Source organism: Montipora capricornis, chromosome 1 (genome assembly GCF_036669925.1).
Source record: "Montipora capricornis isolate CH-2021 chromosome 1, ASM3666992v2, whole genome shotgun sequence".
Taxonomy (NCBI): domain Eukaryota; kingdom Metazoa; phylum Cnidaria; class Anthozoa; order Scleractinia; family Acroporidae; genus Montipora; species Montipora capricornis.
In genome coordinates, this window is record NC_090883.1 from 53,042,035 (window position 1) to 53,067,034 (window position 25,000).

Here is a 25,000-nt window from a genome sequence, read left to right on the forward strand (position 1 = left end):
TAGGAATGTTTCTTTTTTTATGACCTCATAGTAATCAATGCTACGTTAATTACATTTTCGAAAAAAAAAAAACTTCAAAATATTAAATGACACGCTAGTGATTAACTTAAATGTGTTTTTGATGGATCTTTCTTGTTCAGCAAAGGTGTGAAAAGCCAAAACTGTAAACGGCAAGGAATTTGGTTACGTTTTTCGCGGAAAGGAAAGGAACTTTAATTGAAGTGTCTAGTCGTTCTAGTGCTGAAGCACTAATAGACCTTTTTCGCTTGTACATGTTTTTCCTATAAAAAAACATGTGATAATACTCAGAGGATTGGTCCTTTGTTTTGCTCATTAAAAAGAGCGCATGCAAGCATGAATATGTATGCATGCACTCTCTAATATTAATTATCACATGATCTGTATAGGCCATTTCGAAAAATACCATAATACGCTTTGTTTGTCCCCTCAAATTTTGCATGAGCATTGTTTTTGTTTTCTCTTGGGATCATTTTGTAAGTCCCAAGAGAAACTGGATACAATGCTTATGCAAAATGTGGAGGGACAAACAAAGAGTATTATGGTATTTTTCGAAGTGGCCTATTGTGAAAATAAAATGTACAAGCGAAAAAGGTCTATTGGGGACACTGTTAACTGAATTAACAATTAGCTCAAATCAAGTCTAATGTTGGTTTTTGAGGAGCCGGGAAACCGGAGTACCCGGAGAAAACCTGTCGGTGCAGAGAAGAGAACCAACAAACTTTACCCACATATGACGCCGAGTCTGGGAATTGAACGCGGGCCACATTGGTGAGAGGCGAGTGCTCTCACCACTGCGCCATCCCTGCAACCCCGCGGGAAATTAACTGGGGTCTTAAATCATAACCAATTAGCCATAATACTCTAAGTTTGTCCCTCCAAAATTTTTTATAAGCATTGTTTTTATTTTCTCTTCAGAAAGAAGAGTATTATGGTATTTTTGGTATTGGCGAATAGAATTGAGCTCACGTCTGAGCGGTGTTAGTTTCAGAATTCGCGAAAACGAGGCTTTCGCGTCGAAACAAGAAGGCTATGCGATTTCTTGAATCTTGGCTGTTTCCTTCACTTTTCTTCGAGTAATTTGAAGTTTGTGTGGCCTAATTTTACCATGGGAAGTATTTCAAGGCACTATTTAGCATACGGATGTGTTAACCGAAGTAACAACCCCAAATGGGCGAAAGTATCGAGGGCAGCTTGCATTCAATAACTGTAGTTTTCTTCTTCTGAGAAAAACGTGAATTCTGGATAGGAACCCATTATTTATTTTCGCATTTCGCGTGCTAAATCTTTTACTTTACTCTACATCTTATCGAAAGTTGACCCGAAAGCCTCGCTTCCGCACTCTCTGAAAGAACTCAGAACTCTCTGAGAACACTGCTGAAAAGGAGCTAAACTGTAACAACAGGTATTTTTTGACACATTGTCGTCGGGGTACTCCATGTGAATATACCTTTTCATGGGAAAGGATAAAAAGCTCAAAAAGAGTCCAAAGGTAAAACCTAAAAAGAAGCCTTGTGGCCGTAAAAAAAGCTGAAAAGAAGAATTTGAATTTGACGAAGAATGGCGCAAAACAATTTTCTCCGAAACAGATAAGGGCTCTTGGTTTGACCGGTTTTAGCCGGCTAAAACTAGTTGAACCCTTCGAAAGCGGAGGGATGAATCACGGTGGACCTTCGTCGACAGACAAATATTGAACACTAAGTTTGAAACAAAAAATGCACTAAGTCGATTTTGCGGACGTGAAAGTGGGAGCTTAGATAAATTTGAGAGAACTGGACTAAGGGCACTTCAGTGGAAATTTCATGCATAGCTAGTAAAAATCCCGAGTGCCTCTCTCATGCCACGAACAACCCTTTCCACACAAAACCGAAAGAAAACCAGTTTCAGTACAATTTGAATCGTGGACTAGTGCTGGGACTAAACTGATAGGCCGAGGACATTTGGCAGCCCAGAAAAACGTTTGAGCGTCTTTGAGCGTCAAATCCAGTTGGAAAATCACCATGGGCTTCACATACCAGAGCGTGCGAGGACTCTCCTCTTGAGATCCTTCAACATGAATTGGCTCAAGCAGCTCTCGATGCTGAAAACGTCTGTAACTTCAAAATGGATTAAGTCTGTCATAGCACGAAAAACGAACTGCTGCGTGATGTTCTTGTCGAGGCAGGGTACTCTATATATATACAATACAAAAATACATTACATATTTAATTGACCGCTCCCCATAGGGTCTTTTCAGGGCCAATGAAACACAATCACGACAGAACAGAACATTCGACAACAACTGTTAAGAATCCCAACTGGCCGGAGGCAAACCGGTTAGCTATTTACATGCAAGTGCAGTTCGGAAGTTGAACCAGGGACTACCGGGAACAAATTCAACGAGTGGTCAGAGGGAGTCTTAAAGTCAATGTAAAGTAGTTAATTACATCGCCACCGAAATGCGACAGGCACTCATGGAGGCATTGAAGAGCTTCATATCATCTGTGAGTACAGCTTCCCTGAAGGGTGACTGGAGATGAATTCTGTGGGGATATGCGGGATCTCCGTAAATGCACATTGGCTCATGCAACGTTGACGAAGCATGTTGCTCCAAGTCGCGCAACAAACCGGAATCAGCTAACATTCCAGAATCGTGGCGTTTACCCTCTGAAAGAATAAAAATAATTTCATTCTTTTTCAGGAATAAATTACGTAATAGTCGTTCCTACACCTATCTGAGTTCAATCAGTTCTTGACCCCGCAATATATTAAAACAGATTTGTAAAAAGTCAAGAACCTACTGCACCGTGCGTACGGTATACAGTTGCCGGAACTTTCGCAGCATAAGGTGGCCCTAAATACCGCTTGCTCGACCCAGTTCTGCGCGTCCAGCCATGCCGTTCGTGAACTGGAAGAACGTCTGGTGCTAAAGTTCCCTAAAATGAGGTTAGCGTCTTTCTGTTGTGTTTACTTAATAGTCCAGTTTCGAATTCCCCGCTCATTCTAAGAAACCGCTTGACTTTCGTCTAGCAGGCGCAACTTTTGCACCGGGACGAGGCTAACCCTGTATGCTTCACTTTGATCACCAACACAACTGGACAAGTAAACGTGATTAATATAAGGTTATAAGTGATTTTCCATGAAAATTCCTACTGCGCCGGTAAACGAATCATTGGAAGCGATCAAGAAGCTTAAAGTGGAAGAGCTAAAGAAGATTCTACGTGATCGGGGGCAGCCCGTGACTGGAAAGAAGGCGGATCTAGTGTTACGATGTCATGTACTCTTTGAAAGGCTAAAAACGCCAACTTATGGACTACCCGAACAAGACAATGTAACAATATTGCCTGTTACATGTACAACTGGCAAGAAAAGTGCTGATATAACGTACGAGAGTCTTATGGCTGAGGCGGTGGATTGTGTATTGGCTACAGACTTACGAGGACTACCACCTTTCAACTTTGTGCAGTTGTATGATTATCTTGTCATCAAAACAGCAAAATACGACCACGCTTCAATTCGCACGTCAGGATACAAAAAATTGAAAGCTTTCCAGTTCTTCAAAGAGGGACACATCAGGAGGACGCACATTAGTGCAAAAGGGGGAATTACGTACGTTAAAGGAGAAGTGTTAGCCTCAATGAAGCAGCAGAAATATAAGGTCATGATTTCTATGAACCATCTTGGGGAAGTACTGAAAGCAGCTTGCCAGTGTCCAGCAGGGTAAGTGTGAAGATGAATTTTTCTGTTTGGAAGATCAAGGAGGTATAAAGAATGGTTGGAATGATTTGATAATGCACCCAAAACGCTTTGAGCTTAATGCTGCTACATCTTAAGGAAGGAATAATAATGAGATGTAGAAATAATAAAAATCTTTCTTCTTGTTCACTCCAACATTTCATTATGCCTTGTAATAGAAAACCCCAACATATTTCTAAAATAACAAATGTTTCATAATTTGCATTTTTAGGAGAGGGGTAGATGGGCTAGGTCACTGTAATCATGTTGGTGGCATCCTTTTTGCTGTTGAAGATTTCTGTCGTCAGGGACTTAAAGAACATGGAGAGCCAGTTTCTTGTACCTCAAGAATTTGTAGCTGGAATGCTCCCAGGAATGTACAAGTGGACCCTGAACCAGTGAATAACATAGTCATCACAAAATATCGGTTTGGTAAGAAAACTGATCAATGTGCCAAGGTCAGTCTGTATGACCCCAGAGCACCAGCAGACAGGCGAGTCAACCCAGAGGCACTAAGTCAACTTTCAGCAGAACTAAGTAACTGTTTACAAAGCAGCTGCTATTTTTTGTTTCATAATGTGTCTCCACAGCCGACTGCTGATGAAAATGTTCAAATTGACTGCATTTGTGAAACAGTTCCTGAAAATGCCCCTGATATCGTTACTGAAAATGACATCACAGATTTACCATTCAGTGATGACTATGATATATCATCTTCTCATTTTAAAAGCATGATGGATTACTATGCAGATACTCAGAGTGTTTCAGATGTCGACATTTAAAAAGTTGAACGAGTAACAAGGGGCCAAAGTAATAATGAAGTTTGGAGGCAACTCAAACGTGACAAGTTAACAGCCTCTAATTTTCATGATGCAGCTGTAAGGCGGAAAGAGCCTGATAAATTTCTAAGAAACATAATGTACATCTCTGAAAAAAAGAAAGGCATAGCATCCCTAGAGTATGGCCAGCTTCACGAGGGTGATGATGTTGCAAGTTATGTCGATGCAAAAGCTGCTGAAGGAAATACTTTGCTACGTGTAGAGGAAGTTGGTACAATCTTATCAAAGGAAAGACCAGGTTGTGGTGCAAGTTTGGACCGAAAGGTTTATGACCGGCTTCTGGCATGAAAGTTGGAGGTCTGGAAGCGAAATGGCCATACTGTAAGAGAGGAATGACTGTTGAACAAGCATGTAAAGATCCAAATTTTTGTTTATACATTGATGATGATGGGCTTCCTAAGCTTAAGTTTGGCCATAAATATTACTACCAAGTCCAAGGTCAAATGTATGTCTGCAATTTAGAATGGGTTGATTTTGTTGTGTGGTTTGGAGGAAACAATGTTTTTATTCAACGTATTTATTTCAACAATGAATGGTGGTACCAAACAATATTACCCAGGCTAGATTTTTTCTATAAACGAGCTTTCCTTCCTGAAATCTTCACCAGAAGAATTGAGCGAGGTGTCAAACTATATAAGCATGGGGGTTGGAGGAGCTTCCAAAAAGTAAACAGGAAGTAACAAAAGTACTCACTGAAAGCAGTTGTTGTGATCAAGTGTCTGATTACAAATTCCTAATGTTATACCGCAGTAAGTTGACATTAACATTTTCACGTCCAGTTTGTTTCAAACATTCCATCATGTCTTAAACAATTTTTTATTATTGTGCCTTGTCTGATTACATGTAATTCTGTTCATGTTTAGTGTTCTGCATACTGGCAATAGAAAAAAAAACCTTTAGCATAAATTGAGAGGCATAGTTATTTGTGATGCTGCACGTTTCAATAACACACAACACTCTGAAAGTTCATAATTTAGTTTCCATTTATCATGAAGGAAATCAAATAACCTCCAAAAAAGAATAAAACCAGAAACAGAAACAAAGGAAATTAATCAAAACCTACCAATCACAAAACCCAGACATGGACTTTTAAGCCTGTGAAACTGAAACTTCTGTTTGCTGAGATGACTGCTAAGATGATTAAAGACAGGGAAAATGCAGCTATTCATTAACTACATTTTTGTATGTTGTTGAAAGGTGCAGCAAAAAAGTACAGTGTAATAAACTCATACCCAAGCCTCCCCCTTTATTTGCTTTTTATAGGGGGGAGAAGAGGAGGCAAAAAATTGGTTAGGTAGGCACAGACTGAAAATTTTTGATCTGCAGTATGGGCCAGGGTCAAAGGTAGAGTGCCATCAAGGATGTGATAGTTCTTGACTCTTCCTATTGCCCGCTCTACGTGAATTCGCACAGAAGCAATATGCACTGTTTCAGTCACTTCTTCAGCTGTTAACTGGGCCCGGGCACCTTTAAATGGAGGTATATTAAGGCCAACACCTGGGGGTAAAATATTGGTGATTTCAAAACCACGATCAGCCATGATGTTATCTCCAGGTTTAAGGTATTGCATTAAGCCAGACTTTTCTGTTATGCACTTATCTGAAATCCTATCACCCCACAACTTTGAAACAAAAATTACTTGGCCATTTGGGGAAATTCCAATTAATACTTTGAATGTATTATGGTGTTTGTAGTTGGACCAGGTCTGTGACTGGGCCAACATTGAGGATGGTACCTCCACAAAAACCTCTGTGCAGTCAATAATCACTCGAGTAGTAGGGTACAGGGCAAATTGCTGTGGCATGTTTTTCCGCACTGATTCCTGAGAAGGGAAAGGGAATAATTGGGGCAACTCTAAATACAAGAAATTAATCCATGTACAGAATATCTTACTAAAGTTTGCAACAGAAATGCCAAATCTGTCAACTAGATCTCTAACAAAAAGACCAACCTTTAATCTAACAAGGACAATAAACAGTTCAGTTAAAGAACTTAATTGCCTCGTGCGGCCTGGCTTATTTTTCCCTTCCTCCTGATATGGTCTGGAGTCAGGTACATTTTTTGCACCCCAGTATTGTAGTTTGGCTACTTTTGGTTTGAGGTAATTATGAAATGCTAGTAGCGCTGTGTAATTGGGAAAGCCTGTGTAAAATTTAATCGCAGAGTTGTCATTCTTAAACTTTTCAAGTGTAAATTCCCGTTGTTTATACTCATCAATTTCTTTTTGCAGCTGCCCAACTTTTTTCTTAAGGTTTATCAATATTTCCTCCTTTACTTCAAGCTGCTCCTGTATAGACTGCCTTGATTCTTTTATATCAATGATGTCTCCAAAGCTAAATGCATATGTATGGTCCATGGATATTGAGTCAACTTCAGAGGTAAACAGGAAGCATGTCTGGGTGGACTTATCTTCAGTCTGTTTTGCAAACACCCTCTCAACATCTCCCAAAGAACACCTAGTTCCTACTTCACCTTTCCCAGCACTACTGTTGGAACATGTAAACTATAAATGTCAATAAAATAAGACATTCATTAAGGAAAGAAAAATACACACTACATACCTAAAAAGTACAAATTTTATGTTTAAGCAGCACAAGAAATATGTCAACAAGTGAGAAGCCCTTGCCACTAAAAAAATAATTGAAATTTCATGGGGCTTCAAAAAGAATGTGACCTAAAACTCTGGGTAATGTAGCACCTCATATAAACCTCTTTTTTCATTTGTTCTCCTTGACAATAGCCTTCCTTATTATCAGGGATGGGGCATTGTTTAGGATTCTTCTTTATTGTTTCCATGCTCAATGTTATTGTCACTTCAAGGAGGCACTACTTGATCCAGACTCTAGGGATGTAATACCACTAGGGACAAGGTCATAGCATGCAAGTTATATTTATACCTCAACTTCTCCCAGAGGACATGTGGACCCTAACTCTTCAACTATTTCAATGTGTGACATGACCACTGTCTCTCCTGCACCTGTAGTTGATGTACAGGCCTTTGTTGAAGAACTGCTTCTATCCTTTGGAGGTTTCCGTGGCAAAGGTGTAACTGAGGACCAGTTAAATATTGATGGTTCCACTCCTACATTCAGAACGTGAATTTTTCACATTGATGCAATGTTAGAAGATTTTTATAAACCTTTGTAGCAGAATTCTCTCCAAACTCACACACAGACAAAACATGACAGAAGACAACAGATATGCAGTTCTTCACAAAACTAGCTTTTCTATTTTGGACCTCAATTTAGTTTAAGGTATCTTTTTCATGTGTCCATACTTACAGGCATTCTAAAACATGATTTCTATTTGGAACTGAAGGAAAGTTCATTTAACAAAATTGAAATGAAACCAAACCAAAGCAAACAAAAATTTACAATTACAAAATGTTTTCCGGTAGTAGACCCCTTCAGATTTGAGAATCATAATTTCTGATTTAGCTTAAATCAGCTTCCTTCATTGTATACCACAAGGTATACATAGAACACAAATAAAGGATGCAGACCCAGAAATAGCATAACAATGGACTGTTTTATTTCTTTTAAGTCAAACTATACAAGATTATCATAATTATTACGCACTTCAACAGCTGGAATATAAACAGATTTCCATCAAAATGCAATTCAACAGTGATGTAGTCGTGATACAAGACTGTCATAAAATCAGCGTTATTGTAAAATTACAAAGACTTAAACAATACCACACCTTTACCCAATCTGCTCCTCACTCCCCCAGCACCTTTGATTATTTCGTGTTTCCTAAAATGTTTTTCACATATTACAGTGTTCTCGCTTACACGAAAACCGTCTCTTCCGTGTTGACGCTTGATCAAATTGCACCAACGTGCTTTTGCAGGGTTCTTCGTAGGAAATTTAAAAAAGCGTAAACCAGACGCACTTCCATCGCTATTATATTCATAACTGTTGCACTCAGCTGCTGCACACTCCTTTCCACGGCTTCGGTGTTTCCTTTTCTTGCTATCTTTACCTTTCTCTTGGTCCATTTTCTAAGATTTGTTCGACTCGTAGCGCAGTTTAAACGAAAGCAAAAAGGACGGAAGGAAAGCTAATACAGGGTTAGCCTCGTCCCGGTGCACAAATTGCGCCGGCTAGACCAAAATCCAGCGGTTTCTTAGAATGAGCGGGGAATTCGAAACTGGACTATTCAATATTCAATGCGGTCTCGTGGAGCGTGGACCGTAAACTTGATTTCCACTCTCAAAACTACATCCCAAACCTATTTTTGGGGGTAGAATAAGCTTTTAGAAAAGTATATTTATAACGCGTCACACACGCATGCAACTTGATCGCCCAAACTTGCCCGATTATGCATAAATCCACTTGGCCTTTTGACATGCCATTGGAAAAAAAACTCGTAAAATATTCGCGGACCGGTAGATTTCTCTGAAATTTGAAAGAATGATTGCTAACGAATAGAGAAAGATATTTCATGATAACTAAAAATTCCTGTGTTAAGCATGAGATTCCACGAAGAGATAAATGCGACTAAATTTGTTGCACGGGTTGCTATTTTTGTGTTTTGATTGTTATGTAAATGTTGACAGAGAATGTTACATTATGAAAAAGATATCTACAGCTAGATCGTTAAAAAATCTTTATTTTGAGCGGTTATTTGCACATAAAAGATACAACGCTTAGGGAGAAATAGTATTTTATGTGAATAGTTTACAAAAAAAAAAAAAAATAAATAAAAGAAAAGAAAAATCGCGGAAATCGGCATGCGGCTGAAAATGAGTTACATTAACTTGAAATTAAGGAGGCTCGAAAGGGTTTTCAGCTGAGCGCGCGCGCGTAAGCCACACACGCAATTCGTAAGCTGCTTGCGTCAGTTAAATGGGTCACCAGAAATAAACAAATACCGCTAATTTCGCTTACCTTTCTCCAATTCCTATATACATGGCATATAAATAGACATTTCCTATTCACGAAAACTACGAAAATTCTACTTAAACGGTTTAATAGTTAAATCCGTTTGTGTTGACCTGTAGCTCCACTCGCGCGCGGACTCGAATGAGCGGGTGACGCATGCGTAAATGCTGATCTTGTAACCCCCTAATTTTTCCTGATTTTGCAACTTTGCTCGTTTATATCTCTGCTTCTGGACGGTGAATTTTTTTCATTTTTTGCATGTTAGCTTAGATTAATTTAAACCGTTTGTCTTTCAAATTTAAAAAAAATCTGTAGGTGAAAAAAATAATTAGAGACACAATTCAAAAAAACTTATTTTTCTGAAAAACTGACCTACAGATTTTGTTGAATTTTAAATATTTTAGAGAGTATTTCTAACATTATCTGGTAACGATGAATGGGAAAATTTCACCGTCCCGTTTCTTCAAAAAGGACCACATATGTTGATTTTAAGGCTCAAAGAAATGCCTAATATCGTTGCCATGGTTACATTATTTTGGAGGAAAACGTAATGTGAGAAATCTACGATAGGTACTTAATACCCTGGCCAAATTTCGTCTTGATATGATTGCCGTAACTGTATCTAAGGACAGAATATGTTTATTTGTTTGAAATAAGGAGAAACTATTTCGAGCCTCCTTAAGTTCCCCATTGTTCCAATGCGTTCTTTAAAGTTAATTCAGGTAATTCATTGAAAAGTTACAATTAGCTAAAAAAAACCTTAGTTAACAGTTTATTGAGACTAAAATGCATGACTTCTTGCGCGTTTAGCTAAAAGAATGTTTTCGCCCGGAGACATGTGGCAGCGATTTTGCAATGTTGTGTGGGGAGTAATTTTATTTTACAAGTTGTATCGCTGGATTAATTTCAATTTACAAGTGACATCGCTGGAGTAATTGTACTTTACAAGTCGCATTGCTGGAGAAATTATACGTTGCAAGTCGCATTGCTGGAGTTATTTCACTTTAAATCGCATCGTTTCCACGTTTCCATCATGGCTACTTGGCTGGACAAGGTAATATACTTCTTTGCACTGTGATCATTGTTCGGTTTGTATGATTTTTATCAGTGTGATCAAACAAACCATTTTTGTGGTATTGTTCCTGTTACATTCGGTGTATTATTTAAATTAATGTCAGTTAAGATTGTTGATTAAAATTACCATTTCTTTTTTTTTTTTTCATGATCCGATCTATCTATCTATCTATCTATCTATCTATCTATCTATCTATCTATCTATCTATCTATCTATCTATCTATCTATCTGCAAATTTTGTGCAACAGGGGCGCAGCAGGTAGTTATCCTGTGCGAGGCTGATGCGCGCCTTTGCCGTCTCTTGACAAACTAAGTTATAAACTGGTAACAGCTAGCGCTAAGTGCCAACGACACAGTCAATATAATACATAGTTTGCAGATTTGTATCAGAGTTCCAAAACACCCAACAGTAGTTGTATTTTTTTTTATTCGAAAGTACTGCAACTCATCTTATCTAGTTAACAATAAGTCTCTTGCAATAATACAATAATAGAACACTTTGTATCTCCAGCTGACAATGACTGTAGATGTCATGAACGTGTTTTGCAATAATATGGATAGTACTGCTGTGCTTTTTGAACGGCCGTAATTTTAAAAGGAATATACAATAATTAAGTTGAATAAAATCACTGACATGTAAAAAATTGCCAAAGTGTCACTGAAGTGTGAAGCATGTCACGGGGAATGTCATCACATATCAAAACACGCGCTTTCATTGGTCCCCATCTAAAATCTCCAGGGAACTTTTCACAGCGCGATCGAGAATTTTTCTGCCTACTGCACTACCTCGCGCGGCATTAAGCTGGCCGTCTTCGCTCGGCTTGCTCGTTGGCAATATTATTGCGTCACTCATCATGAAGACATGGATCATGTGACATAATCGACTGTACCCTACAAAATCGCCTTGGAGGCGCAATCAAATTTTCGGAAATCGCTCACGGATAACTTAAAGCAGGTAATAATAGTTGCATCCGATAAATGAATCAGATATTTTTAAATACTAAATAGTTTTTTTTTAACAAGTTGCAATAACTGGTAATATCAAAATATCTACAAGCTCATCAAGTGTTTACCGATTGAACATTATTTCAAAGGATCGCATTTGGTATCAATGCATGGTGGTTTACTTAAATGGCATCAACATCATCAGTACTCTACTTGAACTTACATAAATCCTCATGCAAAGCGGTATTGACGGGTGAAGTCAAATAATCCTTCCATAAATTCAGTATTCGATTTTACCATTGAAGGCTAACTACAACGAAGAGCACCGTGAACAAAAACTTCCTATTTGAATTGAATGTACACTTCTTCAAGAGTTGTTAACTTCCATTTTAATGACAGCAAATAGAATAGGAGAAGATTTAATTGACTCCAAGTGTAAATATTCAAGCGAACAGTTCGAATTCATGGACCATTGATATCTTACATCGGCGTGACACCTGAATGCGTGACATTTTATTACCCAAGCCTTGCAGTTTGTTTTAACTTGTTTGGAGTCCTCATCTGAATTCGATCTTATTTTAACAGTGTAATGGCAAAAATGCTATGCAAACCATTATGGACTAAACATGTCACTGTGCTTTCGAGCGAGCACAGTGACCCTTATTTTTCGAATGTTTTTAGTAAAACATGTACAGTTTGGACTTACGGCAAATTGCTATTTGCTGCAATTCGCAAGAATAGCAGCAAATTAACGTTTTCACGGTTCACCGAAGTTTTGACAGTTGTCTTGGCAACATCAGAGTTGAAAACATGTGCTGGCGGGATTTTTCTGAGGGGAATCATTCTACACTGGCAACGCTGCAGCCTTCGGGTTCTTGTTTAATTTTATTTACTAATGTACTTTTTCATTCCGGTTTCATCTTCATGTAATTTTGATAAACCTTTCTCCCTCAAGGTCGTTGTTAAGTGCCTGGCTTTGCATTCGGGAGGGATCATGTTTCCTCCAAAAGAAAGGGGGTTTTTCCTGACGGGCAGCAGGCACGTTAGTTTATCATGCAGCTGTTACACGCATACTTCATGTATCACGTCTGGCGTTACAATCATTAAAGTGGGTCTGTTGCTCGCCAGAAGCCGGACTATATCCGTGTGGGGCCCTAATCTTGTGCAGCAGCCAGAATCCTATTTACCAGTGAAAAGTTGTTTATTGTCTGATTGAGGGTATAGGGTAAACTCCCTTGTTTAGTACTATTTCCTCTGAGAAACGCCTCAGCTAAGGCTTACGGGTCGTATTCTTCGGTGTGACTGTTGATTTCTTCTATGTGTGTTTCGTAATGTTGGATCGGAGGATTCAACATCATCACTAGCAACGAACAACTGGCATCTCACTCCTCCGGCGTTCTTCAGGAAACGGACGACGACGACGACGGCTACGGGAACGCCATAAAACAATGAGCTAAAACAGTGCCTTTTCACGCTTCGTACGTGCGTTTTACAGTTTGTTTCATTTCTTTGCCGTTCTCATCCTGACATCAACGTGAAATAACGAAAATTTGAGGTTATGTGGACGACGTTAAGACTATAAACTTAGCTGTCGATATTAGCTCCCTATTGTTATTTTTTGAGTCTTCCGGTTAACAGGAGCAGAGTTAACGCAGTAGTAGGTGCACTCGCCTCCTTCCTATGTGACCCAGGTTCAATTCCCATTCTTGGCGTGGGCGGAGTTTGTGGGTTGTGGGTTGTGGGTCGAGTTTGTTGGTTGGCTACTCTGCTCCGAGAGGACTTTCTTCGGGTACTCGGGTTTTCCCCGCTCCACAAAACCAATGTTTGAACTGAGTGAAATTGATTTGATTTCTATGCATAGTGTCCCCATTAATTAGTATCATGGTAACTCATCGATGCCTAGGACATTTTTTGTTATGACGTCATCGTACGACCGTCCGTATAGTTAAAATTTTCATGTAAGCGTGTGATGTCGCACCGCCCTTTTTGGTGGGGAAGTTGCATGGCCAGTGTACTGCATTTTACACTGCGCTTTAGTAAAAGAGGCCCACATTTTGAAGACGACCAAAAAAAACAAGCAAAGTATTTTTGATATGTCGAACAACGAGGAGAGAAGAGGAAGAGAGAGAGCAAATGACGACAGCATTGTGCGTTAACTTGCCTAATAGCACAATACTTGGCGGAAAGCTGTACTGAATGAGAGATCAGAGAAAACAACACCCCTGATAGAGATTTAACAAATGGAAAGTGGTTCAGCGTTGTCTGTACTCTTATCGACAACGATATTCGTCATCACAGTGATCAAAATGTTGTGCGCCTCGTGAGTCCACAACAGCTTGTTTTTTACGACAATATTCAATATTCGAGCGTGACCAAAATCATGACACAAAGAAAGAGCAAGCGTTGTGTATAACTTTCTCGCAATATGATTGGTTTATTTCCCAAAATTAGCGTTCCTGATTGGCTATTACATTGCGTGACAAATTTGCGCAGGCATGATGCGAGCAGCGTTGTCTAGACTGTTCTCGACAACGGCAAATGAGCCAATCAGATTGCGATATTACGAGCAATTATGGTAAAAATAGGTGTGGTCATCTATGAGTCACGAAATTATAAATCGAGCAACGATTCACTGCCTGAAGAAGACGTTTATTATAATTGACTACAATTTATTAATTGGTATATTGAAATCCTGTTCAAAGTACTATTTTCTTGGCAGAGCTCAAATGATTGTGATTGGAGAAATTCCAAATTTTTAACGGGTTCAATGACCATACCTTCCAACTAACACAAAGAGCGTGCTTCATAACGACGCTAATTCCTACTCTCCCACAGAATTTGATTTACACCTCTTAATTTTGTTGATCCTGTTCCCCTACCTAAATGACAACTCTTGGTTACGCTTTCTCTTCTTCAGCACGCTGTGATGTATAAGGCGCCTTCAGTACGTGTCCCCAGTGCCTCCCGGTTGAGAGAAATAACGCAAAGCCTGAAGCTAGACATCGAGGCGACTGAATTGCAAGAATATCATGGTATAACAGGTTGATAATTGGTTAAATACGCAGTAACTATTACTTTTCGCGCCCGCTTCCACGTGAATTCTATCAAAAAGTACGGCGTTTGACCACGTCAGTAACAATTTCCGGCAAAGAATCGTGCGCAGAAATCGTTTTGGCTCATGCGCATGCGTTTCTGACGTTAACACACCACGGCAGAAACTCAGGGAAAGCATGAAATTTCAGACTTGGACCGGAGTTTGCCTCGTGAGCTCTGCGATATTGATTCAGCGCTCTACCAGTTGAGCTATAATCAAGTCAAGTTGGGCCTGGTCTTTTTGTGAGTTCGTAATGAACCCGTAGAGGATGCGAATGTGAAGATACTATATATGATGAATATTTAAAAGTTATTCGCCGAAATGGGGGTGGCTAGTGAGGTAATAAAGCACAAGAAGGTGATTTTAGTTCATTTATTCCTGCAACGACCACACTATTTTCGGCCGCAAATCCCGCGCGAGTTGCTCGCAGGTGAATAGTTAACAATTATTCTACGAGGGCTCACTGGATATCAAGTCAGATAACCAACGAGGCGTGTAGCACCGAGTTGGTCATAATCACTTTATATCGAGCAAGCCCGAGTAAAATAACTTTTTTATTAAAAACTCCAGGCCTTTTTGGGGTAGTATTGTCGGCTAAAGCATCGATTTCTGCCTCGGTCAATTGCTGTCGAAAAGGGCTTTTGTCGGCCACGCTTTCTCAGAGCTGCAAAGTGTTTGAGTTAATGCTGACGCGTTCCTTGACCATATTAGGTGGAGCAGTTATATGAACTGATAGCCTGTGTCCGGCGAGCCAGTGAAAATGCCGGAAATCTGATATCCGTAGTTCAGTTTTTAATAATTACTAGCAACTATTCACCGAAGTGGAGGTGGCTAGTGGCGGATGTTTACCGGTAAATATTCGCCACTAGCCACCGAAACTGAATAGAATAGTTGTCTGAGTCTATACTAAAACAGTGAGAAACATAGCACACAGAGATGATTTTAACTCATTTGTTCCTGCAACAATTACAATAGTTTCCTGCGCAAATCTCGCGAAAGTTGCTTATAACTTGCTTGGATACTAAAGGTGGTAAATAACTGACCTTATATCAAGGGACTTGACTTTACAGGATGTAAACTCGTTCGTTTGACTTTCAGTTGACATGTATTTCTCCTTTTGCAGAATCCATTTCGGAAACCCTTAGAGGAACTTACCAACGACTGTACGAATTAGAAGATCCCAGGACGACAGTGAAATATCCACGGACACCAGGATATCGGCCATCAGTAGAAGACAACCCTTACAATGCTTGGTTAGAGTTTTAAATTCCAGGAAATTAAAGGAAAAAAAAGTAACAGTATGTTAAAGTTCTGGAAAGATTTGCAATTTATCTATTGATCAATGCAAGGGAGGATGAGGTAAGAGAACGGATCCCCATGCCCCATCATAGCTTTTTAAACTCTATTTTTAGTTTCAGAAAGCTATTTTAAGTTGTCGTTCCCAATGCCGCGCATGTTAAAAAAAAGGGTTATTACGTCATTACAAGTGGCCAATCAGCGTTAAAAAACTATCATTGGAAGAGGCCCATGTATGGCGATCCGTCCCCGCACAGTACCTCATCCTCTGTGGAGAGGGTTTGTGGCGGGAAAACAATACCAGATGAGAATCTTTGAGACGAAATCCGATAGAAAATCGAGCAATTCCAGTTTTTTAGTGGACAAAAATCTGGTACCAGAAAATTTTAAAGTATTTTAGACTCCTTTTTTCATTTTCTTAAAGCTAAAAATATAAATAATTGCATGAAATAACACCGAAACAGGGCTCAAAGTTTATTTTTGGCTTTGGAAGCACCTGTGCTACCACGTGTATATTTCTAGGCGCACTGCCAAAATTTTAGGCGCACAGCTTAAAATACTGGGAGCACATTTTGTAACAGAAAAGCAGAACTTAAGACATTATTACGTCATCTTCAGTTTTTGTATTTTATTTTAATCCCGTGTTTGTTGTTTTAACTAGTAAGGCTGACTTTTTGTTTGAGACAGCGATAAAATTCTTGTGTCTTGTGATTTTTAAGGGCTACGGGTCATCAATAGTCTATGAGGCGACGCCGAATGGGCTATTGAACCCGTGGCCCTTGAGGGCGAAGGGTCTAATTATTTTAGAATCAGCCAACTAGTCAGACAGAAAAGGCAATAATAAAGTTAGTAAATGCAAGTTAAAGAAATATTTAATTGGGAATTAAATGAAAGAAAGCATCACGCTTTTCGCTACTCGAGGACTATTACTAATAGTCCTCTAGTAGCGTAGCCAATCAAAATGCAGGATTTGCATTAGTCCACTAGTTGGGCGATACTAATACATGTTATCATCATGTTAAAGAACATTCGAAATAACTGAAAAGTTTTCATTATGTATTTCCTTTGTATAGTACACTTGTAACCAAAGAAAATATACTTGAAAACCGGGATATATACACAACTTCATAATTGATAATAGATGCGTCAGGTCACCAAGATCAGACTTTATGCTGTCGTAAATGGCAAATAAATTCTGCGCATTTGACGTCGTTGTCGTAGGCCGCTATGTCTCGCGCATGCCTTTAAAGGAATGCAGCTGTTGTTAAGTGAGTCTGCACAACATGAAGCATGACATGAAGATTCAGTCGCTAAGTAACCGCCACACATGCTTTCGACCCATCGCAGAGGTCTCTTTTCCTGTACTCGTCAACCCAGTGAACACAAAGAAAAGAGAGCTCTGCTAGCAGGGAACCATTGACTAAGGATGAAGCGGTTGAATGCAGGGGGAAAGATTGATTCTTTGAATCCCACTGTAGCTACTCGAATTAGTTTAACCCCGCTCTTTGAAGTTTGTATATTTTTCTTTTTTTTTCTTGCTCAGTCATCCTCTTTATTTTATCGCAGACTGATATAGTGATGCAGTATCATTCGAGGCAAATGTACTTGCTTTTGTAGAATGTGAAGGCTGGCTTTTTATAAGAAAATTACAGACTACAAGACAATACAAGCGCGATGACTCAACTGGGTTACAATTCACTTTTTAAACAATTTTCTTACCTTGAAAAAAAAGGATCATATTGTTGACCCCCTCTTAACCTTCCACTATCACAAACCTTTAACACGTGCAATAAGCATGTGCTTTGTGCATAGTCTTCAATCGCATGTTTCAGCGGAGTTTTAAAAAACAGAAGAGTATGGGATGGAATCATAAAACATCAACAGGAAAAATGGACCTTGACCGGCGTTTGGGGAATTCGTTGAGAAAACTGACGACAAATAAACACACACCGATAAAAGGAAATAATGTAACTTTATTATATAGGGTCAGATTTTGTTATGTATATCTTTATATCTGTTGATTGAAGCTTCTGTTTCGTGACTTACCACTCGGAGTACGCAAATATTGGCGGGTGAGAAAGCAGAGAGGCAATTCAGTCGCACTGTACTTAAGCTTTTAAGGCACGCGAGTGCGATCAAACATGACTTTTTAGGCACACAACCAAAAATTTAGTCGCATTTGTGACCATTTGGTCGTTAACTTTGAGCCCTGCGAAAACAATTTCCCATGGGAAAGAGAAAAATTCAAATTCAAATTTCAGAGAAATTGTGCAAACACAGGTAAAAGAACATCATCAGTTTCATTTCACTAGTACTTTCGAGTGTTTCTTTACAAAGTTGAACACTTGTTTTTGGCGTTTGGTGTTGCAAGAAATGATTTTTTTGGAAGATATTGAAAACAGTCGTACATAAGTTTGCAATAGGATGTTTATAATCTTGGTGCTAGGTTTCTTCGAACTTCTGACGGATTCCGTCTTAAAACCTTAAAGAAGATATTTGAAGGTTTAGTTGCCACAGCTACTTGCAACCGTCCTTAGAAAGGTTGAACGTTTACCGTTGTGAGATCGTTCCGAATATATTTGAAAAAGTAAATAAGTATAAGGATATTGGTCGAGGGTGCATTTTGGGGAAGCCTTGTTGTTTTGTTCATTAAGGTCTTGGAATATCGTTGAAACATCCGTATTCTAAATTTCTTGCTTGTTCTTTGAGAATATAAATATAACAAATACGATAAATTTATTATTCTTTAGTTGATGCCCGACAATTCACTGGGAATTATGATTTATGGCTTGCGAGCAGCGCGGATTACTTCTATAAGTTGCCTTTGGTGATAATTATGATGATATTTGTGAAGTTGATGATGATGATGATGATCTTTCTCTTTTTTGATGGCCTGTTCCTATATTAACTACTTTCGAAGTTTTCTTTTTTGTTCAGTTGGATATTTTGTATACGGGATTATTTGACTACTTTAGGGCCTGGCATTGTGACATTCAAGGAGCTTCCAGTGGGAAACTTTACGGAAAAACAGTAGCCATCAAAGATAACGCTTGTGTCGCAGGTGTGCCCTTAATGAATGGCTCACGGCTTATGGAAGGCTATGTCCCGGATGTTGATGCAACTGTAGTGTCCCGGATATTGGACGCTGGTGGTCGCATCATTGGGAAGTCCGTTTGTGAAAACTTATGTTTCGATAGCGCTAGCTTTACATCAGCGACAGGGCCTGTGGTAAATCCGTACAACAAAAACAGGATGGCTTTAGGATCATCATCAGGATCTGCTGCACTTGTAAGAAATAACTCTGTATACTTGATTCCAATCAAGACTAACACATTTTTCCTCCTTATTCTTGTGTTTGTTGTTGTTGTTAATGTTCTTCTTCTTCTGTTGATATCTACATCTTCCAAACATTTTACTCTTATAATTACACGTAAAATTGTAATGATAAATGCATCTTTCAGCAGATTTTCCAGCTTTTCTTTACTTTATCCTCACTGACAACTACTTATCACAAGGTGAAACTAAGTTATGGGAGAGAGATCCGCGGATTATTGTGGGAAGAGGTAGACAGCGAGGACAGATCTAGGGATATGAGGAGTTGTCAACAAACACCAGGGGAGGATGGTGGGTCGAACCTTGACCAGTCGCGATCGTCTCTGCGGCCGGTGCTGTGACACAGTATTTATTATTTATTAGGGGAGCCCGCAATGCATTAAGCATCCCCAAGGACCGCGGAATATTCACGAGCTCTTTCACGATGCGCTAATTAATTTTTCAGTGCGAATAGCTGTGTGAAGTATGCAATTGATCAGTCTTACAAAGACAAAGAGGTAGTCCTTTTCATGCGACCCATAGCTCAGATTACCACACATCGATACTCAGGCTGCAGGATATGCTGGTCTTATGCCGATACATGGCCTGTATATAGTTTTTTCTACTTCAGTGCAAAGAAAGAAGGAAAAAAAAGATGATTACATGAGTGTTGCGTTGAGACTCGTTATCACCGTACTTGTCTTAAAACCTGGTTTTTTTTAGTACGAAGATGCATATTCAACAGGTGGCTGGGGGACACGTGGACATGGCCTTAGGCGGTGACCAAGGAGGTTCAATAAGAATGCCCGCCGCAGCATGTGGTATTGTGGGATTGAAGCCAACATTCGGATTAGTTCCTTATACGGGGATCATATCGCTGGAGTTGACACTGGACCATGTTGGACCAATGGCCAGGACTGTTTACGACACTGCTTTGTTGTTAGAGGTAGGGCTACTCTGATTTTGCTGTACGAAAACGAGGTTTCTAAAACGTTTTCCGAGTCGTTTCGTTGACTTCTCATTTATCAGATATGTCCAGAAAATAGACCTCATTCACGATAGCCGCCAAGTTGGATTTGCCTTTATCATGCAAATTAGCTACACATTTCTGAGGGGGCAAACAACACAAGTTCGAGAGGTTATAACGAACATCTTAGCCACACATATGATTTGTTTCACGTTCATTGAATTGAATGTTTATCACCTTAGTAGTAAAACAGAATGATTACTCAAGTTACTTCGATGTTTTCTTAGTGAAAAATGAGCAGATAACGAAGTACACAGTCAAAATGTCGGAGGCAATCAAAAGATAGAAAATTATTATAAAAGGGAATTAATTCTAAATCTTAAAATGTACTTTAAGCAATGTTAATTCAATATTTCGACGATCCGATTTTCCGCAATTTGCCTTTATTCCATTGTTTGCTCCCAGCATAACACATGGCTAATTTGCATGACAATTTAAAAACCAACTTGGCGGCTATCGTGAATAAGGACTATTAATCCAAGTAATCAGATGCAAGTGGATTTCAATAAGCGTCACGAAGTGTCCCCTTGCTCTTCTCCTCAACTTCAACATCACTCGTGTCTCGGAATACAGACAATTTACGTCACAAAGTGTTGCCTAAATGCTGCTCCTCAAGTAAGGATGACCTGCTGCATTTACCCTGACCTAAAAAGAACAAATCTTTTTTTTCTTTGGATTTCAAAACTATCATTAACTAAACACTAACTGACCCAGGTTTTAAGTTCTGATTTTGAAAAGACACCTGTTTATTTTAACTGGAATTTTATTTATTTATTGGTCCGCGAGGAGAAAATGACGTCAAAGCCTCACTAGTTTAAGAATGCAGTGCGTGTGTACGCGGCTGAATTAATATGCAGCACGGGAGTTTCGGGCTTTCAGACCATTTAAACCCGTGTTTTGCATATATAATAAATTGCGTTTACACGCTGAAATTTTAAGCTAGTGAGTAAATGACGTCATTTTCTCCAGATTCAACCCTTTGAGGTCCAATCGGTCAATTTTGAACGTGAGTAATGGCGGACCGTCAAATCCAAAACTTGCACTCAAAATAAACATCCTTTAGATAAAACTCAAAGCACAAAATTTTGCCAGTTAGGTGTTAAGCGAACACGCTTTCAAAATCTGAAGACGAAAAGGAAACGATTTTTTGATCATAGTACCACTTTAAAGGGACAGATTGGATTTCAAAATTGGGCGTGGGCTTAATTACTTCGTTGAGAAATAAGTGTCTTTTATTAAGGCTCTTGCTTTCAGGTCCAGAAACTTTTAGTCTTTATGAACCCTTTTTTTTCGTCTTACAACATGATTAAACAGAAGTAACAAGCAGCACAAATCCCCTTGAGCTCACACTCTCAAGGGTTGAGGATGGCGGTTTGGCAAAGATTGTGAGGAATATTATGTCTTAAAAATATCAGTCCCATGTATCCAAGTAACTTTGTCTACATGCGAGTTAAAGGGTGAACGTTTTCTGAGGAAACCCATCATTTCGGTGTAAACGGCAAGGAGAGGCAGCATGGTGTTGATAAGGCTCGCCTTAAACCAATAAAAGGCATCCCAGTCTCGATTCGCGCTCACGGCATATGCGGGTTAAAAAGTTGGTTAGTCCTCTTGCCAAGAGAGTTGCCTCCAGGTCCTTCGGTTGTCCTATAATAGAATGGGAAGACTGACTTGGTGGCCCCAACGTATTGGTGTCTTAGCTCTAATAATTTGATACTCTTAAACATAATTTTTCTGTCAATGCAGTAATTTAAACGTGTTAAGCGCATAGTATCATCTCTACTTAGACCGTGCAACCTTTCCTATTTGAAGACAGTTTTGTCGATTTTGTCTTTGTTTAGGTCTTAGCTGGACTTGACGGAGACCTAGATCCTAGGCAGCCACGAGCCTTGCCCATCCCTGAATGTTACACATCACAGGTGCTTTTTGAATAACTTCTATTGAGTAGTGGCGGATTTAAGACGGGCCATCCATTAGCTTTGGCTTCCGGGCACAAGAAGCCTATGGCAATCACTGTGGTCTCATAGATCAGACCACAACGCCGAAAACTGTGTTCACGAGACCTCGCAAGCCTATTAGTGATTCGTGCACGCACCACAGATTTCACGAACAAGGGTCGTGAAACGGGGTCTACTGCTTATAGTCGTTATCTGGGATTACTCGAAAGTGTAACTTTTTGCAGATGCCATCAGAAGAGCAGCATTTCTCCTCAGTTATTTTATGGCCCTAAGTGTTATAATCTGGCCAGAGTTTGAGCCTGCCAACTATCACTGGGTGGTCCGATTCTCAACCAGCTGAGCCAATCGCGCACCGGTGGCTCAGTTGGTTGAGCACCGGGCTGTCACGCGGGAGGTCGTGAGTTCAACTCCGGCCGGACCAACACTCAGGGTCTTTAAATAACTGAGGAGAAAGTGCTGCCTTTGTAATTACATCTGCAAATGGTTAGACTCTCTAGTCTTCTCGGATAAGGACGATAAGCCGGAGGTCCCGTCTCACAACCCTTCAATGTTCATAATCCTGTGGGACGTAAAAGAACCCGCACACTTGTCGTAAAGAGCAGGGCATGTAGTTCCCGATGTTGTGGTCTGGTCTTTCTGATCTGAATAGGGTAGGGTGGAGTACCTCGCATAGGACCTCGAGTCCTGTTCGTGCTCCTTCCCTCTGGGTAGGTTTGCCCAGTAGAAGAGACAAACCAGATGTCTCGTAAAACAAACAATAAAACAACCGGTCAGTCAGTCAGTCAGTCATACTTGTATACGGATATAGTAAATGTTATTTTGTATTTTTATTAGTTAATGTTCAAACCTTTATTGTAACTAGACCAATGCGTCCCTTTGGAGAGTAAGGAACAATAAAGAATACTATTACTATCAATCGGTGAGTCAGTGAGTCAGTGAGTCATGGAGTCAGTTGAGTTACTCATCATCAGAATTGTTCCAAAGGTACGGTGACCATATTCACAAGAGATATTTATTTGCCAGTTAACAGGTGATATATCGCATCTGAAAATCGGTATACTGAAAGAAGGTTTTGGACATCCTAGTTCAGAGGCTGACGTCGATGCCCTTTTTAGAGAAGCCGTTAAGCACCTGGGATGTCAAAAACAAGCGACGGTTGGAGACGTCTCTGTGAAAATGCATTTGGATGGTGAATAAGTTGCGCTTTTTTTTTTCTCCTAGTGTGATAATATATTACAATGAGCTTTACAAAACTTAGTACAATGAGAGTCGAATTTGCCAAAAAAAAAAAAGAAAAAAGAAAAGAAAAGGAGAATCATGTTCGTCGCTGTTTTGTTCAAATGAATGTTACTATTGCTTATGTTATGTGATTGTGCTGGATTAAAAACTGATTACGTGTCTTTAAGTCCAAGCAAAATATCAACTGAAATCAAAGCGAGAGTTTATGTTTGCGGGCATAAATATGTTGGGCCCGACTCAGACTCATTTTAGCCCGACCCGTTAGGCGACAACATGGACTTTATAACTATTATAATCAATTTGGAGGGTAATACCACTTAAAACTTAAAATAGAGAGAACAAAACAGTCTGAACAATCATGTGAGTATTTACAAGTTGAATGGCTTTTAATATTTTCCCTCAATGAAAACTCACCATCGATATCATGCAAAGTTGGTTGGAAATTACAAAATCTTGCCATTTGAGTTTTCAAAAATTGTAAGAGATGAAAGGAAGTTCCATAAAGCTTATTTGTAAGTGTTGAATTAGTTGTACAATTGCACAATTTCATACCTCTCATTGGTTTATTTCAGCGAGCTAAAATACATTTTAGCCAGCAAAATGCGCCACAATGTGCCAGACAAAATGATAATAATTTCTCATGTAATCAGATTCGCGATTTTACTGCCGGGGAAGAGAATGATGTTTTGTGTTAACCCTAGTGAAAGAATTGAAGAAATTCGTTTATCGATAATGACTCGAAGGTACTCGGAAAAAAACCCGAGTGCTTCCCTAGTACCCTCCAATTACTAATTCGGGTACTCTACCACTGAGCAATAGAAGACTCGTAAGAGTTAGCATTAAATTAGGTTCATGTGACAACAAAGTTGTTAAATAAATCTGCCATACTGGTAGGATCTTAGTCTCTTCATTTCAATCCCCAGGGTTAACATATATGAACCTAGTACAATCTCGAATATATTCCATTTCGAAAATTTTGTAGGGAACGAGTTAGAAATCCCCAACTTTCGCCTTTTCTCAATCAAATTTTATGCACCATAAGAGTGAACAGACACGCGTACGTCAGATTACCTCCAAAACCTACGTCGGAGTGTACAACGTTCTCAGTTTCCGGCACACCTTTATTTCAAACAAAGCTGATCGGGTACTGATCAGGAAGCATGGAGATCGATGGATATCAAGGAACCCTTTATCAAGTGAGGTAAACAGAAAAGGGCGCTTGATTGCGACAGATAAGTAAAAGACTTGATCGTAATATCACTTTGGGTTGTTTTTTTTTTTTGTCAGTTTCTCGCTTCTTTTTATTTCTAGGTAAGGTGCTTCTCTCCGCAATTTCTGTGGAAGGAGGAACAAATACAATGCTTTCAGGTGTGTGTTCTTTGCAAATAATTACTCGAGTTGTATACCTTTATTTCCCCAGGGCGGATAGGCGGATGGTGAGATGGTCGTAATACTATTCAGTGTGTGCCAAGAAAAAGGATGGCGAGGTCGTCTTGTAAAAACCCTGCTCCCCTTGGTTTCTTTCTCTCTCTCTCTCCCTCCCTCCCCCTCTCTCTCCCTCTCTTAGTCCGCAGAGGGCGCTGGCTGCGCTGCTGTGGAG

At 39.5% G+C, this 25,000-nt stretch overlaps 4 protein-coding genes across 6 annotated transcripts in view; 2 read left to right on the forward strand and 2 right to left on the reverse strand.

The window, feature by feature from the left end:
• The window catches only part of LOC138049980 (methyltransferase-like protein 27), a 13,327-nt gene extending 13,227 nt beyond the window's left edge, over window positions 1-100 (forward strand). The window contains exon 4 of the mRNA XM_068896472.1: window positions 1-100. This exon is cut by the window's left edge and continues 537 nt beyond it. The gene's annotated coding sequence lies outside the window, so the exon portion shown is untranslated.
• Window positions 101-5,597: 5,497 nt separating this feature from the next.
• On the reverse strand, window positions 5,598-6,375 carry LOC138054194 (uncharacterized). Its single transcript, XM_068900689.1, has one exon. The coding sequence runs from the start codon at window positions 6,373-6,375 to the stop codon at window positions 5,818-5,820; it is 558 nt and encodes a 185-aa protein (XP_068756790.1). The 3' UTR covers window positions 5,598-5,817.
• Window positions 6,376-6,505: 130 nt separating this feature from the next.
• On the reverse strand, window positions 6,506-8,571 carry LOC138016497 (uncharacterized). Its single transcript, XM_068863653.1, has 4 exons — window positions 8,274-8,571; window positions 7,469-7,653; window positions 6,628-7,074; window positions 6,506-6,529 (listed from the first exon to the last, which is right to left on the reverse strand). Exons 1-4 carry the CDS (start codon window positions 8,569-8,571, stop codon window positions 6,506-6,508), a joined length of 954 nt encoding a protein of 317 aa, XP_068719754.1.
• A 2,650-nt stretch (window positions 8,572-11,221) lies between these two features.
• The window catches only part of LOC138049991 (amidase-like), an 18,986-nt gene continuing 5,207 nt past the window's right edge, over window positions 11,222-25,000 (forward strand). Inside the window, exons 1-8 of one of the 3 annotated variants that reach the window (XM_068896482.1) lie at window positions 11,222-11,487; window positions 14,395-14,509; window positions 15,695-15,824; window positions 18,843-19,155; window positions 19,925-20,125; window positions 22,045-22,122; window positions 23,185-23,350; window positions 24,712-24,768. In XM_068896482.1, coding sequence (XP_068752583.1) covers window positions 14,404-14,509; window positions 15,695-15,824; window positions 18,843-19,155; window positions 19,925-20,125; window positions 22,045-22,122; window positions 23,185-23,350; window positions 24,712-24,768 — 1,051 coding nt within the window. In that variant the 5' untranslated portion in view covers window positions 11,222-11,487; window positions 14,395-14,403. Of the gene's footprint in view, window positions 11,488-14,394; window positions 14,510-15,694; window positions 15,931-18,842; window positions 19,156-19,924; window positions 20,126-22,044; window positions 22,123-23,184; window positions 23,351-24,711; window positions 24,769-25,000 lie in introns of those variants that run through there. The other 2 variants (XM_068896490.1, XM_068896497.1) reach the window with 2 other exon arrangements.

What these genes read in the sequence shown, in the direction of transcription:
- LOC138016497 (XM_068863653.1), bottom strand. Translation starts at nt 8,571, where the DNA reads ATGGACCAAGAGAAAGGTAAAGATAGCAAGAAAAGGAAACACCGAAGC. An exon ending in GTCCTCTGGGAGAAGTTGAG is followed by an intron (nt 7,075 to 7,468) that starts GTATAAATATAA and finishes TGACATTTATAG; the next exon opens with TTTACATGTTCCAACAGTAG. An exon ending in AATACTGGGGTGCAAAAAAT is followed by an intron (nt 6,530 to 6,627) that starts GTACCTGACTCC and finishes TGTCCTTGTTAG; the next exon opens with ATTAAAGGTTGGTCTTTTTG.
- LOC138054194 (XM_068900689.1), bottom strand. Translation starts at nt 6,375, where the DNA reads ATGCCACAGCAATTTGCCCTGTACCCTACTACTCGAGTGATTATTGAC.